We start from the raw sequence: 23,928 nt of genomic DNA on the forward strand, positions 1-23,928 counted from the left end.
TTCAGAGAGGCAAACGGAGCCGTAGACTGGATGGCCTCGTATATAGCTAGTCACTCCGAGGCACCCTGTGGGTTGGAGAAGGAAAGCTGCCTAGAGCGCTCCGAAACTAATTATTTTCTGACTTTATTAGATATATCTGTACTAGAAATATATGAATCATTCCTTTCAGTAAAAAAAAATAAATGAAATACCACCAAAGGATAACATTTTTCACGATTGAAGCTTAAATTGGGCCGCAAGCACAAAAAAAAAAAAAAAGAAATTGGGCCAGTGCTGCATAGAAGCTTAAGAGTTTTGGGCCAGCCATAAACGAGGTTGCAGCTTAAAAGTCCTCTTCAGGGGTTTGTTTGTTTGTTTGTTTTGTTTTGTTTTGTGTTTTTTTTTTTTAAGAAAGGAGGAGGAAGGGACAAGCCCACCCCCGCGTAGCAGCCCCCACCCCACCAGGAGAATGTTCGATGCGGGTAGAAATGACCGTGTGTTGAACATTCCGGCCGATTTTACTCATATCCTCCCCACCCATGGGCCCGACTCGGTTACCCCTCTGAGCTCCGGTACGAATACCACGTATGAATACGTCACACCTGACACCACCGAGCCTCGTGTCCGAGCACGGAGCATCCGATCTCCACAAGTTAATCGACGTCCGTGCGTTTCGAACTCGGAACCACTTGGTTGGAAGTAAGGTCACGCTTCCATTGGGCTACCACCTCAGTGGCCCTCTTCACGATTTTCACACTCTGTTACAACAGCAACTGATGTTTAAGTTCAAAATATGCCATTACAAGCACTTTCTTAAGATGATTTCTTTCTTGAGTCTTCGTTGTTGTAAGAGATCAATCAGGTTTAAGCTTATTTCTTCTAAGATTCTCAATTCTGGCAAAGTTGATTCCCAAGCAAAAGATCTTATTTCTGCTCGAAGGTTATTATAAGATTTTTGCCCAAATGTTGCAATAACATAAGGCACTTAGAATGCATTCTTCTTGTTCAATAATTCCATTAAAACTAACCAAATTGGGGAGTTCCTATCGAACAAGGCTAAAGCTCTCACCGATTCGATTTGATGGTTAAATTTCCTTATGACCATTTTTGCCATGTTAAATAAGGATATTGCAAAAATGTATCCAGAATACAATTTTTGTCTGCACCTTTACCAGCATTTCAAATGATTATATAAAATTTAATATACAATACATGCCTGGGAATTAGGCTCAATTTGAGATGCCCAGACAAGCTGATACACTCATTGACTGCTGCAAACTTAATTTATATGGAGGAGGTAACATGCCATCAATATCAGCAAAACTCCCTTCCCAATCTGATGGGCTTCTGTGAAGGGTTGAATCCAAAACAGAGTCAGGAATGGCATCCAAGGTCTCTTCAAGAAAACACTCAATTGTCTGCGGTCCAAGATCCAAAGAAAGTTGTTAATACTCAAGTACAACATGCCTTCCTCGTCACAAAAAACAAGTTAACAGCAATGGCCAAATCACAACCACCACAAACACCGGAAGAGTTGAAAAAAACAACAAAGAGAACAAATGAATGAACTGGTGGTGAAAGATAATTGGAAGTAACACCAGATAAGACACCTCTTCATGCATCAAAGATTGGTGACTTGTGAGGCCTACATGGAGTGAATTGGAGCAGCACAATACCACAGCCCTCATAATACCGATATAGCATTATATCAGTTGTTTACTCAAACATCCCTTACCATCCTAAAGCAATGAACTTCATTGAGAAATATACTGCAGAACAAATATCAGAAAAGACAGCATTGGAATAACATCAGAGGCAACCCTAAATAGGAAAACTTTGGCGTTTTGAGGATTTGTAAAGCCAACCTGACTAGATTGGAATTAAGGCCATGAGAAGATGTACAATAATGACATATACCAATACAGTAGGCATTTTAAGTACCATCTCATTGTCCAGTCAGTGGAGCTCACTGCACATGAACCAGAGATTGGATATTGCATATGATGAACCTTGCCTGAACAAATTTTAGTGACATTTCAGAGAACAATATAAGCATGGTACCTTGCAATCAATACTATAGACTGAACCAGACGGAATGGCTAACTAGGTTTATGAATAGTTTCAGATGAAACTCCAAAATCAACTTTGTTTTGAATTGGTTCATGCTGAAGCTGAAATCAACACACATACATACACACAAAAAAAAGGTGAAGCTAAAATCATATCGGAGTTTAACTCAATTTATGAGAAGGATGAAAGTAAATTAACATTATCATGTCATGCAATGTATCAGGTCAGTGGAGGATCCATGTTTCCCAGGTTTCTTGCTTGAACGCTAGTGAATAATGCCTATATTTAGCAAGCAATCTTCAGTCAAACTGGCTGAAGATCAATAACCAGTACAAGATATAATGCAGTTATTAAGCGAAAGCAATTTGAAAAAAAAAAGTGATTTAGGGACATTGTTTATAGCTTAGGACAACACAATAGTTTCAAATGTTTGAATACTTAGAATACCAGTATAGTGCATAAAAGTATCAGGTTTCATGCTTAAAATCCTTTTTATCATATATCTCAGTAAACAAGCCTGCTTGTAGCGAACACATGGTAATTTGACATCATGAGAAGATTCTCTCTCTCTCTCTCTCTCTCTCTCTCTCTCTCTCTCTCTCTCTCTCTCTCTCTATATATATATATATATATATATGTATATGTATATGTATATGTATATGTATATGTATATGTATATGTATATGTATACGCAAACACACAACAATTTACATGTTAATCAGCACCATGTTCATGCTTAAACCTGACTTATTACATTGAATCTGCTCAAGACCCATAATCAGGCCATATCTCAGACTCCTTGGGGCTTAATTATAGATTTGGCTTAATTTGATCTCAGGATCACATTTATCACATTCGGACCCATCCTGGTCAGGTCTGGGCACTGCCCAACCATGTCCAACCCTGTTTGTGTCAGCTTAGGCTGGGTTTAGGAGGTCAGCGACCCCTGACAAGTCATTCAAGATAAATAGGATTTTGTGCAGCTGTAAGGAGACCAAATAGCTCATGCTGTTTGAGATATTTACTGGCAAGCACATGAGAACAATGTAAGTACGAACCCAAATAGCTCTCTTAATCATTGGAAACTTTAATGTTCTGGCATGTGAGATTCACATGATTCTATACGGGTTTTAATGTGAACCCTAAGATCTAGAAGGCTCATCACATTTTCCACTTTAGAAGGATTTTTGTAAGTCATGTGAGATTCATGTGCACATATACAAACATAAATATATGATTATACAAAAATACAATTTGTACAAGACGTTTTCTAACATACCTTGCAGCGGCGCAATGCAGCATCAGCCTTGCGTTTCCACAAACCATTTCCAGGTTCTGAATGAAATAGGTTCAGTAATGGCTGCATCAAAGTTAGAAGGAACATCAACAGCTCTCATTTGGGAGAAAAAAATCATGTGAGATAGTATAAAAATTTTCATATTATAGACAACAACACAAATACTAGCTATAAAATCAGTTTGACCATTATGATATTGAACAAGGTCAGATTTATATATTAAAGGTTTTGTAAAATGGAGATATGCATGGTAAGTTGCATCTGATAATGGACTTATAGGCCAATATGGCCCCAAAGGCACTCGAGTCAAATGCATTGAGATTTCTGAATATTTGATGGTTACAAGGGGTAAGAAGCGAGTCATTAATAAACTGAAGAAGTCATGAACACGTCCAAAAAGGAGTACTAAAGGCTGATAATCTCTCAAGTATTAATGTAGATTTCTTTTTTATTCCATAGTCAACATAATATATTTATAGTGGCGAAAAGAAGTTAATAAATTGGATTTTTCCATAATATAATAAGTGGATTCTTCCATTCGACATGTAATGCCAAATGTATATCACTTAAACTAATATCTCAACGCTTCAACTGAAGGATGTATTTTAGACAAGTTAATGGGCTCTGGCAAACACAGCAACTAGTTGCTTGTGCGCCAGCTATTCAACCTTGTTACCTCTTAGCAATTTGTGGCTATGGGTTGGGAGCTGCTTCACCGAACTGACAAAAACTAGGGGAGAAAATGGCATGGGAGCTTGATATGGCCCACGCTTTTGATACTAACGAGAGGTCCATATTTTATGTGGCCTCCAAGCTATGGGTATTCCTGAAAAAATGGATCAAATACACTTTAAAATTCCACTATTTCTACAGTTTATGGTTTTCCTCAATTAAAGAGATACAGTTCATATAAAGGGATAGTAAGCAAACAACACGTTATCTCCAAATACAATTATTTTGCTCCAAGAAGTAGCACATGGCCTTCTTCACTACAAATGGCTGAGATAGATTATCAGCATGTGCTCCTACTACCATGGTTGACATAAAAATGGACAATTTTACCATTATATGTATACAATTTGTTGGAAATAAGGAGTTCCAGAGGGTGAATAAATTTTCAGTATATAGACAGTTCAGCAACATTTCCCTAATGGATATTGCTTTTCAGAAACTTGCAGCTCAAAAGTGGAAAATGAAAGTACGAGGTATTGCTGTGAGTTGCAAGGCCCATTGTAGAAGTGATCTAAGAGGATCCCCAGACTTGATTGGACCGCTTTGCCTACTACGGGTAAGGCTGGATAAAGTTCAAGAGCAAGATCCGCCGTATCGAGAAGCCGAGTTGCAAGCCAAACTAATAGAGGCCATAACTTGGCCATACGACGTCCGATTGAGATGATCTTTTCTTTTTAATCAGATAACTTTTCGAGATCTATGCCGTGAAGCCATGCCCTTTAGGGGGCGGCGCTCCTAGCGATTAGAACCAAATTCGATCAGTTAGGACCTAAAAGAGACTGGTCAAACCAAAAGTTTTCTTTTCAAATAAGACTTTGACCGGGTGTATCTCCCAATCCGAGAATAATCAAGTGGAGCAACAGAAAGCAGAGTTGATGCAGAAGCCAAGATGTGCCTTTTGAAGAATTTTAACTTTTTCGAGCTTATTTCTATTACTCATGTCTATTTTAGGTTAGAATCCTATTAAAACTAGGAAGAGGAATCCAATCCAAATTGTGCAAGGGGGGACCTCGCCATTATAAACAAAGGCTGTGTACCTTAGTTTTAGATAATCAATGAAAGAAAATAAGACTTCAGACCTACTTTCGTAATTCTTCCATCTTCAGTTCTACTTGTACCAAGTTCTAAGATATTTGCATATTGTTGTAGTTAAGCAAAGCAATTTTTAATGAATTAGAATATGAATATCCTTAGTGAAGCAACAGAATTGCGAGGATGCTAATACTTCAATATAAAGAATACTGTAGCAGCATAGCTGCTTTGAAAATATGAAATGAGCATAGCTGACTCAACTTTGATAGCTTGTTGCTCTATATTTCCACTCTTGAGAAGGCACACTTGCATCACACACCAATCCAATTCACAATATAAAGTGGCACATAAGCTTATCACAGTTAATTTTTCAAAAAAATTCTCTACAAACCTTAACAAGTTGTCGAATACTCGGTTTGCCAGGTCCATATTTTCCTAAAACAGAATCACCATACATCCGATACTTTTCAAGGATCTAAATCAAGTAGATGACTGTCAGTAAGAGGCTAGCACTAATATTCTAACATTAAGTCATTGAAATTGTTACCAAACCTGGCGACGTGAAAGACTAGAAGTTGGGATACCATATACAGCACTATCAACATGTCTCAGAGAGGACCATGGGCTGCAGAAACATACTTGTTAGTTATTGTTCTCAGAAAAAAAAAAAAGGAGGAAACTTCATGACTAGAAATTCTGCTAAGACTTGAGTCTCAAATCAGCATATGGTAATAATAGGGGAAACAGGGAGCGTGCGCTCCCATGTGTTGCATTCATCACTTTGTCCCATTCATTCACTTGAAACATATGCACTTGAAAATTCCAGAATGTATATGCATTTAAATGGTCTATGCTAGAATTTAGAAGTTTAATAGGGAATATCGGTTCTTAATAGTACATTTTTCGAGTTCTAATAACCAGGTAACATGAAAACAGTTCTTGACTTGGCAATAAGATGTATAAATGTCTAGAAGTTATTCATTTACTCAATGAAGCACCGGATGTAATCATCAGCTATACCTAAAGGAAAAAACTGAAGTGCCATGCATAGGTTTAAATCAAAATTGTGGAGTTAACAAGAAGAAAAAAAGATCCAAAGGAAAAGAACATTGCGCAATGGCGTCCATTCTTCGTACTTATTATAAGCAGCACGGCCAACCATGACCCCATGGGCTCCTTGTCTTCGGGCTGCATTTACCTGTTATAAGTTACAGGACAGAAAGGATGACTTTACAAATCCATGAATGCTTGGCTGAAAGAATTGAAGCCATAAAAGACTACATAGAAGAAGTTAGTGGTCCCTTCTAACAAGATATACAGAACTTATTAACTCTCAAGGTCACAAAGAACTGTTCTAGTAACATATATCTTTAATTTTAACTACATGGGGGGAAAGGAAATGAAGAGGAAGACATGTGTAACTCTACTAATGCAGTACGTATAATGTTTGTGCAACCATGAGAAAATAGAAAAGCTTCATACTTAGGCACTAAAATCCTGCTAAGGAGGCAAGCAAATAGTTTCCTCACAAATGATTGTTAACAACTAAGAGATAATGGTGATCAAGAGAAACATGCAACAACCTTTGAATATCACATTGATCGATGAGGTCTCACTAAACTGATGAAAGCATCAGAGTGTTGGCTATGTTCAGGTGCACAGATACCTTAAGCCTTAACGTGCTTACAGATAAAAGAAGGCAGTGAAAGGACAAATGTCAGAGCAAGTAAAAAGGGCGAGGAGGCAAGATGAGATGCATAGCTTAAATTTGTAGACATGTGACCCTATGATCAGAAAGAATTTTAGATGAGAACTGCCAAGTCAAAAGGGTTGTATCGTCTAAACAAGAAATGTATCTGACAGTGAAGCAGTATGAAATGAAACCTACCTTATTAGTAATACAACCAAACAAACAACATACAGTGAAAGCATCTAATACAAATTAGGCAATGATTCATGTAGCGAACTGCAGTAATCTCTCCAACACAAACGATAGCTAACTCAGGTTTGATAGTTGCACCATCTCTGTTTCAGGATACAAGAATGTGGCAATTAGAGTGGTTCAGATTTACCTGATCAATGCCAGTGATGCCTCCATTGATAGTAAACTGTACTTCTGGGAAGTCACGCAACAAGGCAAAATAGTACTCATATCTGGGGAAAAGAAGGTTCATTAGAAGATAGCCCCTTATTTCTCAAAGAATATATGTAGATAAATATATAGATACATACACACACACACACACACCATACATTCATATGTACATATATCCCGAAGTAATAAATTTAAAGAATATGATATACTGATCTAAGATGCACGAGAATATATGAACAATGTAACTGCTCTTTAACATAATTCAACTCCAATAACATAAGTCTGTTAGATAACTACTTCTCATTCAGTTAGGCACCTTACTTCATGACTTTTAGTTCCAACAAATTCGTAAACCCAACACAAATGGTATGAAAAAGTACTCACTATCTTAACTAATCTAATAAATTGAATATTTTACACAAAACTCTCAAAGTCAATTAGACACTAGAAAAGATCCAAGAAAATAACTATAATTATGTATTAAATCTAAATGAAAGAAATACTTGAATAGTGTTTGCATATAAAATTTCTGGACCGATCAGAAAGTTCAATGCATATGACCATATGATTGATCTATAATATTTTTTCCCTGTTTTTTTCGTTTTTTGTCTTTTTATCAGATATAACAAATTGTTGAATATATATGCATGTAGAGTGGGAGGATTAAGGTTATAAGTGATTTTAGGAACATACACAAGTAATCAAGCATGTCATATAAGGGATAACAGCAATTAGGAATAAAATCATATTCCTTGAACTAAACCAGAGAATAATTCATCAAAATTGCAGCTTTGCTCCAGAAGCAAATAAGAAATTAGTTATTTGTATATTCTCTAAACAACTTGTTCCATAACATGCCTGCTTCCCCTTGTATGTTCAAGCAGATTCCTCAAACCCCATTCCACAATTTGTAGACCTTTTTCAGCATCAAATCCTGATAGATAGGACATTTCTTGATCTTAATCACGATCATGGCAACAATAAACAATGAAAACGACCCAAGAATCTTGAGCAAGAATCTAGACCACTTGCTGACCACACAATGTAAAAGATTGTCAAATGAACAATTAGTAAAAATCTAAGTGTGTTACTTCTTGAATTGCATTCCGTTAGCCAACCACCACACATATATCCATAAAACTTCTCCAAGTAAGAAAATTGACCCTTGGTAATCTCCCAACGTATCCGATTACCATGCTCATCCTCAAAAGTTTGCAAAATAAGCTTTAAATCCTCTTCATACATAAAGCAACAAGAAGCCAACCTTATATATTATTAGAAGAAAGGAGACTAGCAAGATGATGAAGGTTTTATTTGTTTTACAATTTCGCAATGCCATCTGTAGCCCAGTGATAGGTCCCTGATGCTTGCCGAGGTCATTTGCATTCTCGATGGGTTACTAATTACATATTCAAAGACTGGGACAATAGGTTAAAGTCCTTAAATCTATGGCAACATTTTTAAAATGGAATTAGGTAGTAGGTACTATCTTTAGTATCTTAGCAGCAGAAAACTGCTATTTAAGCCACTGCACCCACTTCGGAATCTCCCAGAAAATTCATTACCTGCTTCCCTTAGGGCATTTATGGTGTTGCTTCTCCTTTCTTAAAAAGGAGAAGCCAGAAGTTAGATATTTTAGCTTCTCCTGAAGTGGTTTTTTGACTTTTCTTCTTGTAGAAGCACTTCCCGCATAATGTTATTTTTTGGGAAAGTGCCTGTTTGCTCAAAAGTTGCAAAAACACTTTCTTTAAGCAATACCAAGCACGTTCTTAAGAGACTTCGTACCCTGCACCCAGACTCAAATTTGCTTCTGCACCCACTCCCACTTCATGTAACTAAGGGTTTTATTGTGCAACTTCCATTAAAACAAAGCTTTTTAATGCTAGATGGGTTTGCATCTGACACTCTAATGTATTATGTTGAATCTCCAAAGCAACAAATAATTTGAGTTTTTCATTAAAAAAAATAATTTCCAATGATAGCTATCATTAAAAATACAAGATTATAAACCTTCATAGCAGGAAACTTCTATCCAAGGTGGTAAACCCGTTTCGGAATCTCTAAAGAAACTCACTCCCACACATGCTTCCTAAGTGCTCTGTGTTCTAAATGTCAAATCCACTCCTGGACTCCCCTTCCACTTTAGGTACAAAATCAGTAGATCTAGCAAAAACATCAAAAATAGTGTACATCAAGGTGTTAAAGACCTAGTCATGCTTTGTAAGTCATACATTACACTTCATATGTATCTCATTGCTAAGCACTACTAACTCAGCAAAATAAAAAATTTCATCAGTAGTTCACAATCATAAAGAATGTAGTAATATCCTCCCATACAAGATGTAAACCATGCTTAAATTAAAACAACTACCATTTATATAGACATACTTTAGAGGAGGAACCTTCCGATTCTCAGCAGGACTGAGGCCACTGAGCAATGCCTTCCGTGCATGTACAATAAAATGTCTAGTTGGCGAGTTAGAAACAATTGCATAAACAAAGTCACCTGGAAGAAAGAAATCATTTAAGTTCAAAATGATCTCCATGACAATAAATACTAATATACTATGCTTGACAAGATATAAAAAGATTCATGTGGTATGCTGATATGATACTGTGAGTTGCAGTTACAAAGGTCTTGCATCAGGTATTATTGCAATGACCAGAAGGCTAGAAGAAAATAATACAATTTAAGTTGTCGAGATGACTAAACTCACCGCAACCAAACAATCATTGCTTTTATTGAAAAAATAATGAGTATACCTTTCTTCATAATGATACATTTGCATATTCTAGAAAACACCCGGGAGTATATAAGAGCGTCTCAACTAAGGTTGGCGGAACCGTCCCATACAGCCAGATTCGAGGTGTCCCGAGCGTACCGGCTGCGGACCGGGACAGTTTTGGCGACGAAAACGAGACCGGCGCCAGAGGGGGAGAAGACGAAGAAAAAAGAGAAAAAGAGAGAGCGGGGGAGGAAGGGAGAGAGAGAGAAAGGAAGATCGAGACCGGCCGGCGGAGGCCGAGGATCCGCTGCGCAGAAGAGGGGCTCGCTTCGGTCCCCTGTTTCATTCGAAACAAGGGACCGGAGAGGAGCCTATCTTCCACAGCTTTTCGAAGGCTTTCCGACCTCCGCCTCCTCCGCGCGGCGGCTCCCTGGCCCTCCGCTGGCTCTCCGCCGGCCTCCCCCTTCTCTCTCTTTTTCTCTCTCATTCTCCCTCTCCTTTGTCTCTTCTACTATGTCGATACAAGTCCGGCATGGCACAACATGGGCCTGTACCAACTCGTGTCGCCAAGCAACCCGTACGGTGCCCGGTACCGGTTCCGCCGACCCTGGTCTCAACCATCATAGCCTATAGACTTAAGATGTGTAAACAAGAATAATAGCATGTCAGTGCTGTTCTTATATATAAAAAAAACTGTCACTAGTACTCCAATGACCTAGCATGCATACAAGTATACAATCTTGCAAGATAGCTTCTATTTTTACCATATTGAACTTCAAATTGCATAGACTGGATAAATTTTATGGGTATATGTATTGATATCAACAAGTATATATACCTTTAGAGATTATTAATATATTGCACCTTATGGATAGTCAAAAGAACATCCTTTACAAAGCTTTGGCTGCTTAGCAAAATAGCAATCATAAAGCAAGCAGCAGCCTGATGTAATACATGTAAACAACAATAGCAAGTTTATATAGAGAAAATTGCATTTCATCTCTTGAAACAAATGAACCATTTAGCAAGATTGCACAAACTATTATTAGAGTTTAGTTGCAGCGACCCCAGAAGTTTGTCTGCAATTCAATATAAATTTAGCTTATGAGTGTCTTTCTTTATACATTGGATTGGGAATGTAAAACTGTTAAAAACAAGGAAAAAAGAAAAAAGGAAGCAAGAAAGTTTCTCACAGAGTTCATTGTACGAATCATGATCATCTACTCCTATTCTGCACTTCACGCTGACAGGAACACTACAATTGGCAGCAATGGCTGACATAGCATCCGCAACAAACTTCACTTGTGCAGACAAACATGTAATAAAAATTAATAAAGAGAAGAAGAAACAGCTTTACTTTCACTGAACTTCAGTTTCCATAAGCATCGGCTAACAAACCTTTGGGTCAAACATTAAACGTGCACCAAAGCAACCATGACCTGCAACTTTTCCACTAGGGCATCCACAGCTGATACAATTATTTAAAAAAAAAATCCAGGATCACATGTATGGAAAAGGTTCAAAAGGTATGACAAATAAAGGGAGAAGTTTGATATGAACTTTAGATTAAGTTCATCAAAAGAGTAAGCATTTGCAAATTCAGCTGCCTTTGCTAGGTTCTCCAAATTACTCCCTCCAAGTTGTAGAACAATTGGGTGCTGCTCTGGAGAAAATGCCAAGAATCTATCCTGAAAATTTTAAGTGAAATACAAACATAAATTTTGTTTAATGTCCAAAAATCAGAAGAAGCACTTTTTTTTATCAAAAGCAGATAGCATTATATGTTACTAAACCTCATAACATGCAAAGATGTATGAATATATAACAATATGGACCTCACTAGTTAGAGATGAAAATAAATCAAATATAGGTACCCTCATACCATATCCTCTCTTATTCAATGGAAATTTGTACAAATACATATATCAAACATATACTAAAATTCATGGACCAAAGTGCCTAGTGGCGTGACATGGCACAGCATGAAACATGTCAGTGCCTTACCATAATACAACAATGTTACCGGCTGTGCCATTGCTTTGCATGGAGCCATCTGGTGCATGCCAAACATGTCAAGTAATAGAATGGTGCTTACTGTGTCAATGCCAAGCCAGCACATTGCCAGCACGAGATACTTTTATCAATGCCAAAATTTATGTTCATATTCATATTAAATGGATATAATTGCAAATTGGATAATAATCATATCCATATTCATTATAAAAGTATATGGATGCTAATCGGATATTAACCATAAGCATATTTGTTCTGAATTGATACAGAAAATTTGATATAAGTCATGTCCATATGAGTTAGGAAAAAGAAAAAACTAAATACACCCCAAATAGTAATCATTTAGGGCCTCTTTGGAAAATCCGGCAAGATTGGGCTAGATTTCCTAGTGGATTCATAGAGTAGGCAGTCTATTTGGGTAGGGCTCATTCAACCCAATACCTCTGACGCCCAAATTTTGTGGGAGGTAAAAAAGGACCTCCATGGGTCTTTTTTTTTTCCTACAGACCAGCAGCCCACAGATTGGATTTAAGCTAAGACAAGGATGGGCCTTTAGAAGAATATGGGAGAGGCAGGCCAAGGCCCGATTTCTGCAGGAAATCTGGCCTAATCCTGCTGGATTTCCCACAGAGGCCCTTATTTGTTCTAAGAAAAAACTAGACACAAGTTGAAAATAATGCAAAAATAAGAATGGTTGTATCGAACCAAGATAACAAAAACTCCAAGGAAAGTGGAAGGTTCATTATAACCCTAAATTTCTTCAACAAAAATGCACCAACAAAACTAGTCAAGCACAAACAAAACAACACCACCAATAATACCCTCCAAGTGAATGAAATTTGAGTAGATATGAAATTAAAACTTGCAAACCAATTCTAGAGATAGAAAGTGCTCTTATAATTATTTCTCGATCGGTATAGCCACACAACTATCTCATCAACACGAATATGAACAGAAACTTGCATAACTAATGTTATGATTTTAAAAAACATAGATATTCCTTTAGCATGGAAATTAGAAAAGTAGCACGACCAACTACTTCGATGTGCCATCCTTGGAGTGAATAGTAATCCTTCTTAGCACTCTAATTAATATTCAAATATAAAATAAAATCATAAAATAAAGACCTATTGAAGCCTCAATAACCACTTCAAACCATATTTGGAAAAAAAATATCTAAATTAAGATCAAGAGAGGACGAATTGCATGCACAACCAGCCAGCATAGAGATCCAAAACTACAAAGCAAAAAGTCCTAACATAGGCCCATTAGGCATTCAACCATCACTTTCATAGACACAAGCGAATCATACTCTGTAAACTATGACTATCAACAAAAAGAAAAATGCTGGAGTTGAAAAGAATACACCAACACTAAAGAGCTTGCAGAAATATTGCCTCAAAAGCCTTCTACAGTAATATTTCTCATAAAGATGCTACTTTTCATTAATAAATTCTGTTGGTAAAAAATAAAATATAGTGTATCATGTTCAGCTCAATGCATCGATTTGCAAGAAGTTCCAGCACTAAGTGTCTCCTCTCCAAAGTGGGAATTGACTATTCATCAAGAGTCAAGACCATAGTGGAACTATGGAGCTCTACCAACTGGATCAAGAGAGATGGAGGGACATGAGACAACTCTAAAAGTAATTCAATGGCTGATACCACTCGTCAACCTACCACCAAAAGTTTTGGTCCCAGTAGGTTAATGGAGAACTAGCGATCTAAAAAGGTAGATGAGCTATGAAGCAACCAGGAGACCGGTAACACTTACAGAAGTAGGCACTGAGCAAATTCTATAAAAATAGTTAAAAACTGATTAATATACATAAAAAATAAAACATACATTAAAAGGTTAAATAGATGTTCATGGACTTACTCTGAGTCTAGCATAGCATCTCACTAGCAAAATGATAGGTTTTCACTACAATTTGTTCGATACCATTTAGTTTATCAACCAAAAATGTACATCTATAATCAATGCAAAAAGGCAAGGCATGAAATCATGATTTCATTACTATACTGCAAGTTAATTGCATTTATTGTGCTGACTTAATAGGTTGGTTCTAGCAACGTCAGCAGAACCAATACCGGGCACCGTACCAGTTGCACGGAATGAGTCGGTACAGGCCCGCATCGGGCCGTGCCGAGCACGTATGCGGGCCTGTATCGACACAGTAGAAGAGACGAGGGAGAGAGAGAACAAGAGAGGAAAAGAGAGAGAGAGAAGAAGAGAGGGAGGGAGGCCGATAGAGGGCCTGCGCTGGTGCGGGTGGCAGAGGCCGCGGCCAAACCCCTGTTTTGTTTGAAATAGGGGTCCGACCTAAAAAAATTTGCAATTTTTAAGTGAAGTCGGCAAATCGACCGCGCCCTCTGCCACCTCCACCAGCATCGGCCTCCGCTGGCCCTTCATCGGCCTCCCTCCCTTCCCCCGTTTGCTCTCTTTTCTTCTTTTTCCTTCTCCTTCTCCTCCTCCAGCGCGGCGTTTAAGATTCTTTGCCGGAACGGTCCCAGTAAGCCGCCGGTGCAGCTCGGGATGCTCCGAATCGGACGGTTCAAGTTGATTCTGCCAGCCATAAGCTCTAATATATGGCGTGCAAAAGGTTAAATTGAAGGATTGGCGAATGGATTACATCAATAGGGTAGTAGTGTATGTCATTATTGCATTCAGATATCTTTTATTTGTGGGATGATCGACACCTCTCTTATTCACCACTGTACTTGACAATAATATGCTACGAGTTACTCCAAACATCAATTACTAGAAGCATTTCTCACTAAGTTTGTCAAGTAAAGCATATAATGTTTGTTGAGCATTATACTATGGATGCCATCTTGGATCCAAGAGAAAAAGGAAGTTCACATCATGAAGATGCTCATTGGTAACATATTTTCAATCATTGATTCAAAAACCACTAGAACACAAAGGTACTATTGGCATCATACCATCCTGAGATGTAGAAACCATCTTTAATGGTATGCACCTATCATGCTGGTTTGTACCAATGATACCATATTGACCATACTGATTGGTACTAATTGTTTTTCATTCTTTTTGATGCTATCAATTTTGATAAATACCATCAATACCGGAACCATCTGGATATCATATTATTCTGATGAAGAGAAGGTACATGTTGGAACCACTATTTAAAACTTTGTTTTCAATGTATAGTAATCAATCAAAGATTTGCAAACTTATATCCCTAAAGCCTTACCTTCTAAGTTTATGCGACACTTCCACAAATTTGCATTATTATATAACTAATCATATTTTACTTGGTTTTCCAGTGTTCTGCGAAGAACCACATATAAATAAGCATGAAACGGTTAATATTAAATGTGCCGCAGAATAGAATTCATCAAACTTGTATCATTCTGACCAAGTTGTTCCTTTGATGAACGATGGTTTCTGCCACAACCATTTCTGTGTAAAGCCATGCATGTTTTGATATGAGTCGAGCAAGAGTCCTATAGTGATTATCCGTCCAATCCATCATTGGAGCAACACTGCAAAACAGAGGAATCATGGTTCAAGTGAGTTTAATTCATCCTAGAATGTCCACTACAACACTAGTACTTCAGGTGCAACCTGAGCATCTTCACCTGAACCAAGGAGGAAGATACTGTCCATCAACCATTCTTTTTTCCAAATGAACTGGATCTTTCCCCATAAGAGAATGAAATCTCTTATGCTGACCAGAAAATCTATTAAGTATCTTCAATGATTGCTTGTGACAGTATGTGAGGTTATCATAGTGAAGAGGAGCTAGTGCAGAAAGCAGATTATATACTGTAGACTTCATTATCTAATTGAAACAATAACGAGTTTGCTGCAGAACCTGCACCAATCAGATAACAAAAGTCTTCCTTAAGAAACAAATTTACAGCACTTACTAAATATTGGAGCATAATTCAAGTAAGTTATTCACCATTCCACTAATTATAGCTCTCAAATGCTGCAGCATCATCCAGAAAGTAGTACTAACGAAAGTGAAAGTGAAAGTGATATCTTAAGGAAGATGTCAAGGACTATGTCAACTAGTGGCTTTGTAATATTCTGCTAGAGAAAATCATAAATTTAGCAGAAAAATGCATGAAAGGCGGCATTATTAATAGGAAGAGATGGTGCTCAATGCCTTTGTCATTTTACAATAACATGTTCGTGTGATTTTTAATGCAAGAAGATATCTCTATAGTCCTATTCAATATGTTTCCAACTTCCAAGGCCCTCAACCCCATCCTGTTAGAATTTTCCTGTCTCTGACATAGGAAGATCAAGCATGTTATATTCTACAATATCTAGACCTTCCTCAATAATAAAAGACACTTAACCCTGAATCCCCCAAGTAGTTGGTGCAAGGCTGGATGGTCATGATTATGGTCTGGTACCTTGCATCCCATGCATGCATAAGTATCTTCAACAGGCATGAAAAAATATGTTCTAGCACCAATGATGACGTGGTGTAGTGAAGAAGGCAGTTGGGTACATACCCAGCATGGAATCAGTCGAAGACTTCCAAGTGTAGCTCGAGGTTAAGAAACACATAATGGAAGAGCATGATGCATACAGATTCAAGGAACCATTGATCGCAGCTATTCTTCAAAGTAGTTATTTTTGTTTTATCTGAGTCTCTTTGGTTTTTCAGGTTGTGGAGATTAAATGATCTAAGATGCACATATAGTGTTAAACTGGTACTTTTGTGGCCATAACTTGTGTACCACATAAGAAACCAAATAAGATGCCAGCACCCACTGAAAAAGCTGGTTGTAGAAGAGGAGAGGAGGGCTTGAAGGGGCATTTGCCCCTCTCGTCATGATAGGCATCTGTAGGAAGCTCCTCCACACTTGAGCTCTCTCTTCTCTCTCCTACTCTTATGCTGTAATTAGTTGCAAAGTTAATGCAGAGTAAATGGATCAACTGATCCTAATTGACTATATTCTGGAGTAGCTTTTCCATCATAGGATGGAGTAGTTCACTCCAGGCTACATGGAAGAGATAAGACTACCAACTTTTCAAAATGCCCACTTTGCTCTCAGGATAAATGACAATTTTTCTAGCATTTGGCAAGTTATATTGGAATAAACGGATTAAAGGGCCTTATTCCACTTTAACCCTCTTCTGACTCTAAACTAAGAACAGCCTTAGGCTAATCATAAAGAAGGATATTTTAGAATCTCTTCCTTACAAGTTTTACTAGAGGGACCATTGCTTGTTGCAATGGTACATGGCTTGGGCTGACAAGCACAATGGCACGGGTGCAAGTCCTAGGACATACAAAAAAATGCCAAAGGCTAGCTCTAATCCCAATTCGCCGCTGCCAGGACCTCAGATTGCCGAGACCATAACTAGGCAATGGCCCTTTTTCTTTAGAAGTTTTGCTAGGATTTGGGATTAAGAACAGAGTCATATACTATTATATAAATTGTATTTGTAGGCCAGGAAATAGTTCAAGATTTTTACTATCCTTGGAGCCATGTGCATCCCTTTTCTCTTTACTTCCCTCTAAATCTCCAATTTTTCTCATCTTCTTCTCTTTTTTTTTGTGAAATCTTCTTCCTCTTTTTAACTCTCTTTTGTTATTATGTCCATCCACTTTCAGTAGGTTGTCAATGCAGCATACAGTTAGAGAAGTACTTCATCAAACTTTAAAAATTCACAAGTAACCCGAAACAACTGTCCGCATCTACATCAAGGCTGCATCATATATGTGTTTTTAATGCTTCTAATAGACCCACTTTGTACATCATTTTAACTCATCAAATTACCATCAATATTACTGCATAGGAAGCACTTACGTCTCACAGATCAATGAAAAAAGCATTCAACTTCTATTTAATTTTTCCGTTAGTTGCCCAAGGTCTCTTCTAGTAAAGCCCTTGCAATCCACAATTGAAAACCAATTGATTCAGAAACAATGTAGAGTTTGTATTTGCAATTTCACCTGCCCATTTGATAGGGATATCTTTTAATCAAGGATTGACCAATCAAACTAGAAGATAATTATCAACCACACTTCCATCCATACATGTGGATAAACATTCAGCGTTTGTCTTGTTGAAACAATATCTCATTCCCATACTATTTCATGGGAATTTGGTGTTCCATGGGAGTTGTAAATCTTACGGAAAAGCATTCCTAAAAATTTGTCTTAATGAGCTTTTTCATTTATAAAATCTCATAGTAAATACATGATTCCATGAGGAAAAAATCTAATAATTGCTCTTTGCTTCCTTGTGTTCTGCTTTAGAAGTGCCCCCAACCCACACATGACTATCGTTTCTTGCCCTACACCAATTCAATGCCCTTCCACCCTCCCTTCGTCCCCTTGGTATGATTTCTCCTAAGTTAATTTTTCCTATTATTCAAAAAAAAAAAAAAGAATCATGGAATTAGCCAAACAGCAAAAGACAGAAAAAACCTATCTATTTTTTTTCCTAAAGGGTCTTATTGTCTATAACGAACATTGGTACTCATTTTTCAGTGCTAACAAGGATACTAGATAAAAAGGGCACTAGGTCTTGAGCTTAAGTCATTCTACTAATCATAAAAAAGCTTTAATGCAACGAAGAAACATAAATTTAAAGTATAACTACTTGTTCCATGTAAGAACATAGACACCATAAAATATGTTCAATAACTTAAGATAATGATTTCACTAAAAGTTGTATTAAATTGGCACTTTACATGAATGTCTCCACGAGACCCTAAAACTTAGAAAGCTTATATGACATAAAAATTCCAACCTAATCCACAAACATGATAATATGGAATCAACAATGGACTAAGTATGAAAATGGCTTAATTTTATTACGACTTACTGTTGACATTAAGCCCTCAGTGGAGTCACACTGATACTTTGGTAAAAACAACGGAGGCTGGTCACTAAGAAGCTAACATATCATTTGGTAGGAAGATCATCTACCTTTTTGATTGCATAACTTAAGCTCATGCAACAAGGGAGCAACCCTCCCACGAATAGTATAAATTATAAGCATAGCATGCATAAAAGAAGATGCACTAACAGGTAATTTTTGTGACAGATTCCTACTTCCTAGGTGCAACAGAATTCAAGGTACATAAAGGATAGATTACCAAATTCATATCCCAATATTTGGATTAGGCTGCTGAAAAACCAATCAATGAGAATTATCAAATGATGTTTTATCATGTATAAGCTAAAGTGCAACTTGAAAATTTAATTACGGAAGCATTCGCCAAAAGAAATTACACTGGCAACTAAATCCCATTTTATAAGCAGAAGAACAGGTGCCTAGTACACCTACAAAGACAAGCCATAGGATACCTATATCTCCAAATCTTATGTCTTCATTATGCCAGTGCCAACAGAAACTCTCAAATATTTCATCTAAATTTCAAAACATCTCAACAAAGATAAATTATGAAAATTGTAAAGTACCATATACTTCAGACTTGCTCCCTCGATCCTCCCCAGTGTTGAAAGATTTTATTTTAATCAATTGATTCTGACAATAGAATCAAGAGCCTCTCCATTTTTATCTGTAATAAATCAGTTCATTATGACCAAAATAAACAATCAAAACTGCAAAACTGCAAGTGCTTGTAACATCAATATGGAGTATATTGACTGGACATAGCTGAAAGAAGAGCCAGAAGTTTTAGCCAATGCCGCAAGTGAATTTACAGCAACAAAACAGCGAGAATAACAGTTCTTGGTATCATATTCAGAGAGGGAACAACAACATGATAATCTCACCAACAGATGCACCATATAAATTCAAAATAAACTAAAAAAACGTTGCTTTTTGTTGTTATCTGAGCATGTTTAGTTGGGAAAAGAAAACATAAACAAAATAAGAGAAAAAGAAGAGCGTTAGGGTTAGGGTTCACATGGAGGAGTGTGAGGCCAAGCCAATTTGCCGAGGAGGACGAGATTGAGATTAAAAAGGAAAAAAAATACCTTGTGCTCCGCCAGGATGAAGGAAAGAGTCGGGGAGGGGACTGTGAGATGGGAGCACTACCACTCATGAGGTTAGGGCTGGATATGGGCGGTGATCCGTGCTGGGCCACCCTATTCCCCGGTCCAGCCCGGCCCGAATTGGGTGAGCCCGCGACCACCTGGACCGGAGTTAGAAGGGGGAGGCGGCGCGATGGTGGCCAGAGGAAGTGTCAGCGGCGGGAACGTCGCCGGACGGCGAGGCGGATGGTGCCCCGACGGAGGCGCGGCGGAGGTCTGATGGAATGGCATCGAAGGAACGGAAGAAAGAGGACAAAAGGGGTTGAAAGAGGAGTCAGGAGAAGAAGAGGCGGGAAAATTGGGAATTTGGGAAATGAACCCACTGGATCTTGGAGGTTTCATATCTCTCAGTGCCTTAAGGCTTAAACCAAAGCTTCAATAACTGACCCTCATTGACCGTCACAATGGTTACAATATTTATATATATATATATACAACATATATATGAGTACAGCAAATAAAGTTAGAAAAAAATAAAAAAAATAGAACATACTCATAATTTTCTTAAAAAAAAATTTCTACGTATTATGCATGTGACTCAATCAGCAGCGCCATTTGTCTTTCAGTAGACATATAGCTCGAAAAAAGCCACATTCTCTCAAAAGCCTATGAATGTTCCAAAGCAGCAGTTGCTCATCGTCATCCCTATTACAATAACTTTTATTTGTCTAAAATATACTGTTCTAAATATTTACATGTCTATATATTCATGCCTGCAAACACACACACACACACACACACACACACATATATATATATATATATATATATTAGTTTATTTATATATACTTGCATTTCTAAACTCTTTCTGTATGAAGCGTTGTACTATAATTTAGAGAAGCAAAAAGAATTTATAAGTAATAACATGTCAAAGCATGTTTCTATATTTATACTTGGCTTTGACTTAAAGTGTATATTTGTAGCAATTATTAGTCAATTTGTTACATAGTAACTATAAAGTACTAGTCGATCATGATTTAATTTTTATAGCTTGTACCGAATATTTTATTGATAAACCTCTCAAAGCATGGATTGTTTTAGGTGGATTAACTCTTTAGGATTGAATATTTGATACTCGATCGGCGATCGGTATCTAGACTCAATTATGACCCAACCTAAACTCATATATTTTTTTATTAGCCAAACTTGGAGCTAAGCTGATCCTTTAATGCACTAGGTAAGGAACGAAAGTTAGACCTGAAATATAACAGGTACGACTCCCGGATTAGTGAATCTCGAACCCACCCTGGCCCTATAGCTAGCACCCGTACTTATACACAATTATAGCATAAGTTTCTACAGTAATTGTCATCTAAGAAATCATATAGACATCTAATATATTGATGATCTAATTAAATATTATTATATCTGTATTTTTATTTTTTAAGACTTTTTTTTTGAAGAATTGAAAAGAGTCCACCCTTATATGATTAAAACAAAGCATTGCGATGGTCCGTGGATGCTTATGCAATGTGATTTCGGCTTATACCTCCAAAACCAATGCAATAAAATTACGTGGGACAAACAGCTGGAAGGATAATACCACTCAAGATTCAAATCCCTACTTCCTGTTTACAAATGAAGGGGCATGGCCATAGAGATCATACCACCATCATCATCAAAACAGATAAATTAGTCACTTCTCACCATCAGCAAATGCCCTTGTGTCGACAAGTTAGATTGGGCCAAGTCCAAATTCTGAACCTTGGGCCTAAAACCAACCTATTGACAACCTAGTCTAATGACAACAGGCTTGAGCCCAATATGAACCTTGCAAGTTTTTATCAAGCTAGAACAAGCAAAAAAAAAAAAAAAACTCATTTATCTGTCGCCACAGAAATAACCGAGAGCCTAACCGCAAATTAGTTTTGGCTTCTTAAGTTCCAATCTTAGACCTGATGTGACATTAATGCTTTGGAGGGCCAAAAGATTTGATCTTTGGGCTTTGACAAGACATGCCCGTTAAAAACCTTACTAATTTAACAACATGTGGAGTCATTTCAGCCTTGATTTGAAACATTAAGCTCAACTCAACCTAGCCTAAAGTAGGGCACATAGGAGGATTGCGAATGGCCACCGCGAAGAAATTCTCGAAAAGTTAAAAATTAGTAATTCATTTTAGAAGTCAAAGTTCATGTTCCTTATAACTCCAAGCTCAAATTAAACCTAGTTTTATCCTAACCTAAATTTTACCCTCACACACTAAACCTATGATGCTAAACAATATTGCAGTATTTGGCCGTAAATTCCTCTCCAAATAACACCCAATGATGTGGCCTCCCAGAGGAATCTCAATGTGTCCTGTATTCCAAAAATGTTTGGCATTTTTCTCACTCAATTGTGGCACATCAAGTCACAGCTCCATTATTTATTTATTTTTTTTCTTAAACGAATAAATCATACCTGACATGTATAGATACACCTAATAAAATTAGAAAATAAAATATTGTGCCGCAATTCTCTATCCCAACCCATAAGATACTATCCAAAACTGGCCACATAAGCTCCATTATTTGTTTGAGGAGGTATAGCTCCCATTATTAGTAGGTCCCCTCTCTTTCTCTCTCGCAGAGAGTCTATATCGTTAGACGTAGCACTCATTCTTGGCATGGAGGAATACACTCGTGCGCAGGGGAAATGACATGGATAGAATCATGCCCTGGGACGTACACGCAAAGCTCTCATTTGCATCATCGAAAAGCTAGCATCCGTCGCTCGTGCGAACCCTGGCCTCGATGGCTACCTCTCTGGTTTCCAGCTCATGCGCTATTAACTTCGTCGAAGATGACAACCCCGGCCAGTTGTAGCGGCCAGCGACCTGGATTCCAACCTATCTTTGCACGCTTGAAGAACCTCGACCCACAGAAGAATGCATGCTGGCCTCCATAAAAGATTTTGTGCGAAGACTTTAAAAAATATATATACTTCAATATATTTTGATATATTTATCTATCCATATTACGTAGAAAAATAGATGGTAAAGATCTAATTAGACTGCAAGAATGCTTCTACTATCTATGCATATATTTGCCTGGTGCAGGTCCAGATGATGCATGCATGCATGCATGGGCCCCAAGTATTAGAATTTTAAGTTCTCCAGCACATAGATGTACTCGCAATAATAGAATATTAGGCGTGCATTAATTAAAATAATATTGTCTTTAAGTATTTCAAGCATTTTTTTTTAAGAAGTTTGACAAATTTTGTTGGATGGATCGATAAAATTTAGTCCTATATATAAATGCAATGGCAATGCTGTACCCCATGAAAAGCAAGTGCACTGTTATACATTGTAGATCACTGACAACTGATGAGATGAGATGAGATGAGATGAGCTGTGTACAAGACCTGGAGCAAGCTCTAATTCCTACATGAAAGTTGTCGAGAATGACGTATGGACTAGCTCTTTAACATAAAAATGGAAAAATATCTGAGCCAAGCAAACTGACCAGGTGTAATCTAAGCTCATCAGCCCCCAGATATGAGATATCCCACTGCCGACATGCCTTTCTATCTAACCATATGAGAGAAAGTTACAAAAAAAAAGGGATCCATTATTTCACTCCAAACTAGTTAAAGAGCACATGATTATATTCAAGCATGTTTGAGGGACACAAGAAAGAAACATTTGTGATGAATGATGAGAAAATTTACTTAATGTTGTTTCTATGACAGTCTGCATGGTACTTAGTTGAAAAGTGCGAATTTACTAAATCATTTCCACTCTTTGTTCCATGTAAAACTTCTAAGCTACATTGGCAATTTGGTATGCTCTTGTCCCAAGGATCTTGTTATTATAGAAGAAGGAACTGCTCTAAAGTATCCCCTCTTCAATATTAACTCATGATACACAGATAAAACATTGGCATTCAACCCATCCACATACATGGAACAAGGAATGCAGCTTAGAGACAAAAAAGACAGCACAGCAAAGGCTGGAGCCAGTAATAAAGCTCTGGTCCACTTTTAGATAGCTATCCTTTCT

At 37.5% G+C, this 23,928-nt stretch overlaps 1 protein-coding gene across 9 annotated transcripts; it reads right to left on the minus strand.

The window, feature by feature from the left end:
- Window positions 1-1,132: 1,132 nt before the first annotated feature.
- LOC103711947 (uncharacterized) lies at window positions 1,133-20,248 on the minus strand. 9 transcript variants are annotated; one of them, XR_015974773.2, is made up of 15 exons: window positions 19,887-20,246; window positions 19,365-19,465; window positions 15,550-15,785; window positions 15,327-15,453; window positions 11,492-11,619; window positions 11,330-11,399; window positions 11,125-11,227; window positions 9,594-9,711; window positions 7,183-7,264; window positions 6,247-6,308; window positions 5,663-5,735; window positions 5,502-5,585; window positions 4,023-4,172; window positions 3,329-3,409; window positions 1,133-1,397 (listed from the first exon to the last, which is right to left on the minus strand). XR_015974773.2 is itself a non-coding variant. In XM_088714631.2 (14 exons), the coding sequence occupies exons 3-14, from the start codon at window positions 15,541-15,543 to the stop codon at window positions 1,209-1,211; spliced, it is 1,125 nt and encodes a 374-aa protein (XP_088570757.2). In that variant the 5' UTR covers window positions 15,544-15,785; window positions 19,365-19,465; window positions 19,887-20,248; the 3' UTR covers window positions 1,133-1,208. The 9 variants fall into 9 exon arrangements, 7 of the variants coding, with proteins under 7 accessions (XP_088570757.2, XP_008796500.4, XP_088570758.2 ...); XR_016399028.1 differs by lacking the exon at window positions 4,023-4,172 and adding an exon at window positions 1,590-1,748 and having other exon boundaries at window positions 1,259-1,397; window positions 19,887-20,247; XM_088714631.2 differs by lacking the exon at window positions 4,023-4,172 and having other exon boundaries at window positions 15,536-15,785; window positions 19,887-20,248.
- Window positions 20,249-23,928: the final 3,680 nt, after the last annotated feature.

This window comes from Phoenix dactylifera, chromosome 18 (assembly GCF_051530095.1).
Source record: "Phoenix dactylifera cultivar Ajwa chromosome 18, Ajwa_hap1_PhDact_Kaust_v1.1, whole genome shotgun sequence".
NCBI classification, from domain to species: Eukaryota; Viridiplantae; Streptophyta; class Magnoliopsida; order Arecales; family Arecaceae; genus Phoenix; species Phoenix dactylifera.

Bases quoted from the DNA above. Each gene is read 5' to 3' on its own strand.
- LOC103711947 (XM_008798278.5), bottom strand. From the start codon at position 15,749: ATGAAGTCTACAGTATATAATCTGCTTTCTGCACTAGCTCCTCTTCAC. The intron at 5,586-5,662 runs GTTTGGTAACAA...TACTTGATTTAG, and splicing joins CTAGTCTTTCACGTCGCCAG to ATCCTTGAAAAGTATCGGAT. The intron at 1,398-3,328 runs GTATGTTAGAAA...CTTGGACCGCAG, and splicing joins CTGCATTGCGCCGCTGCAAG to ACAATTGAGTGTTTTCTTGA.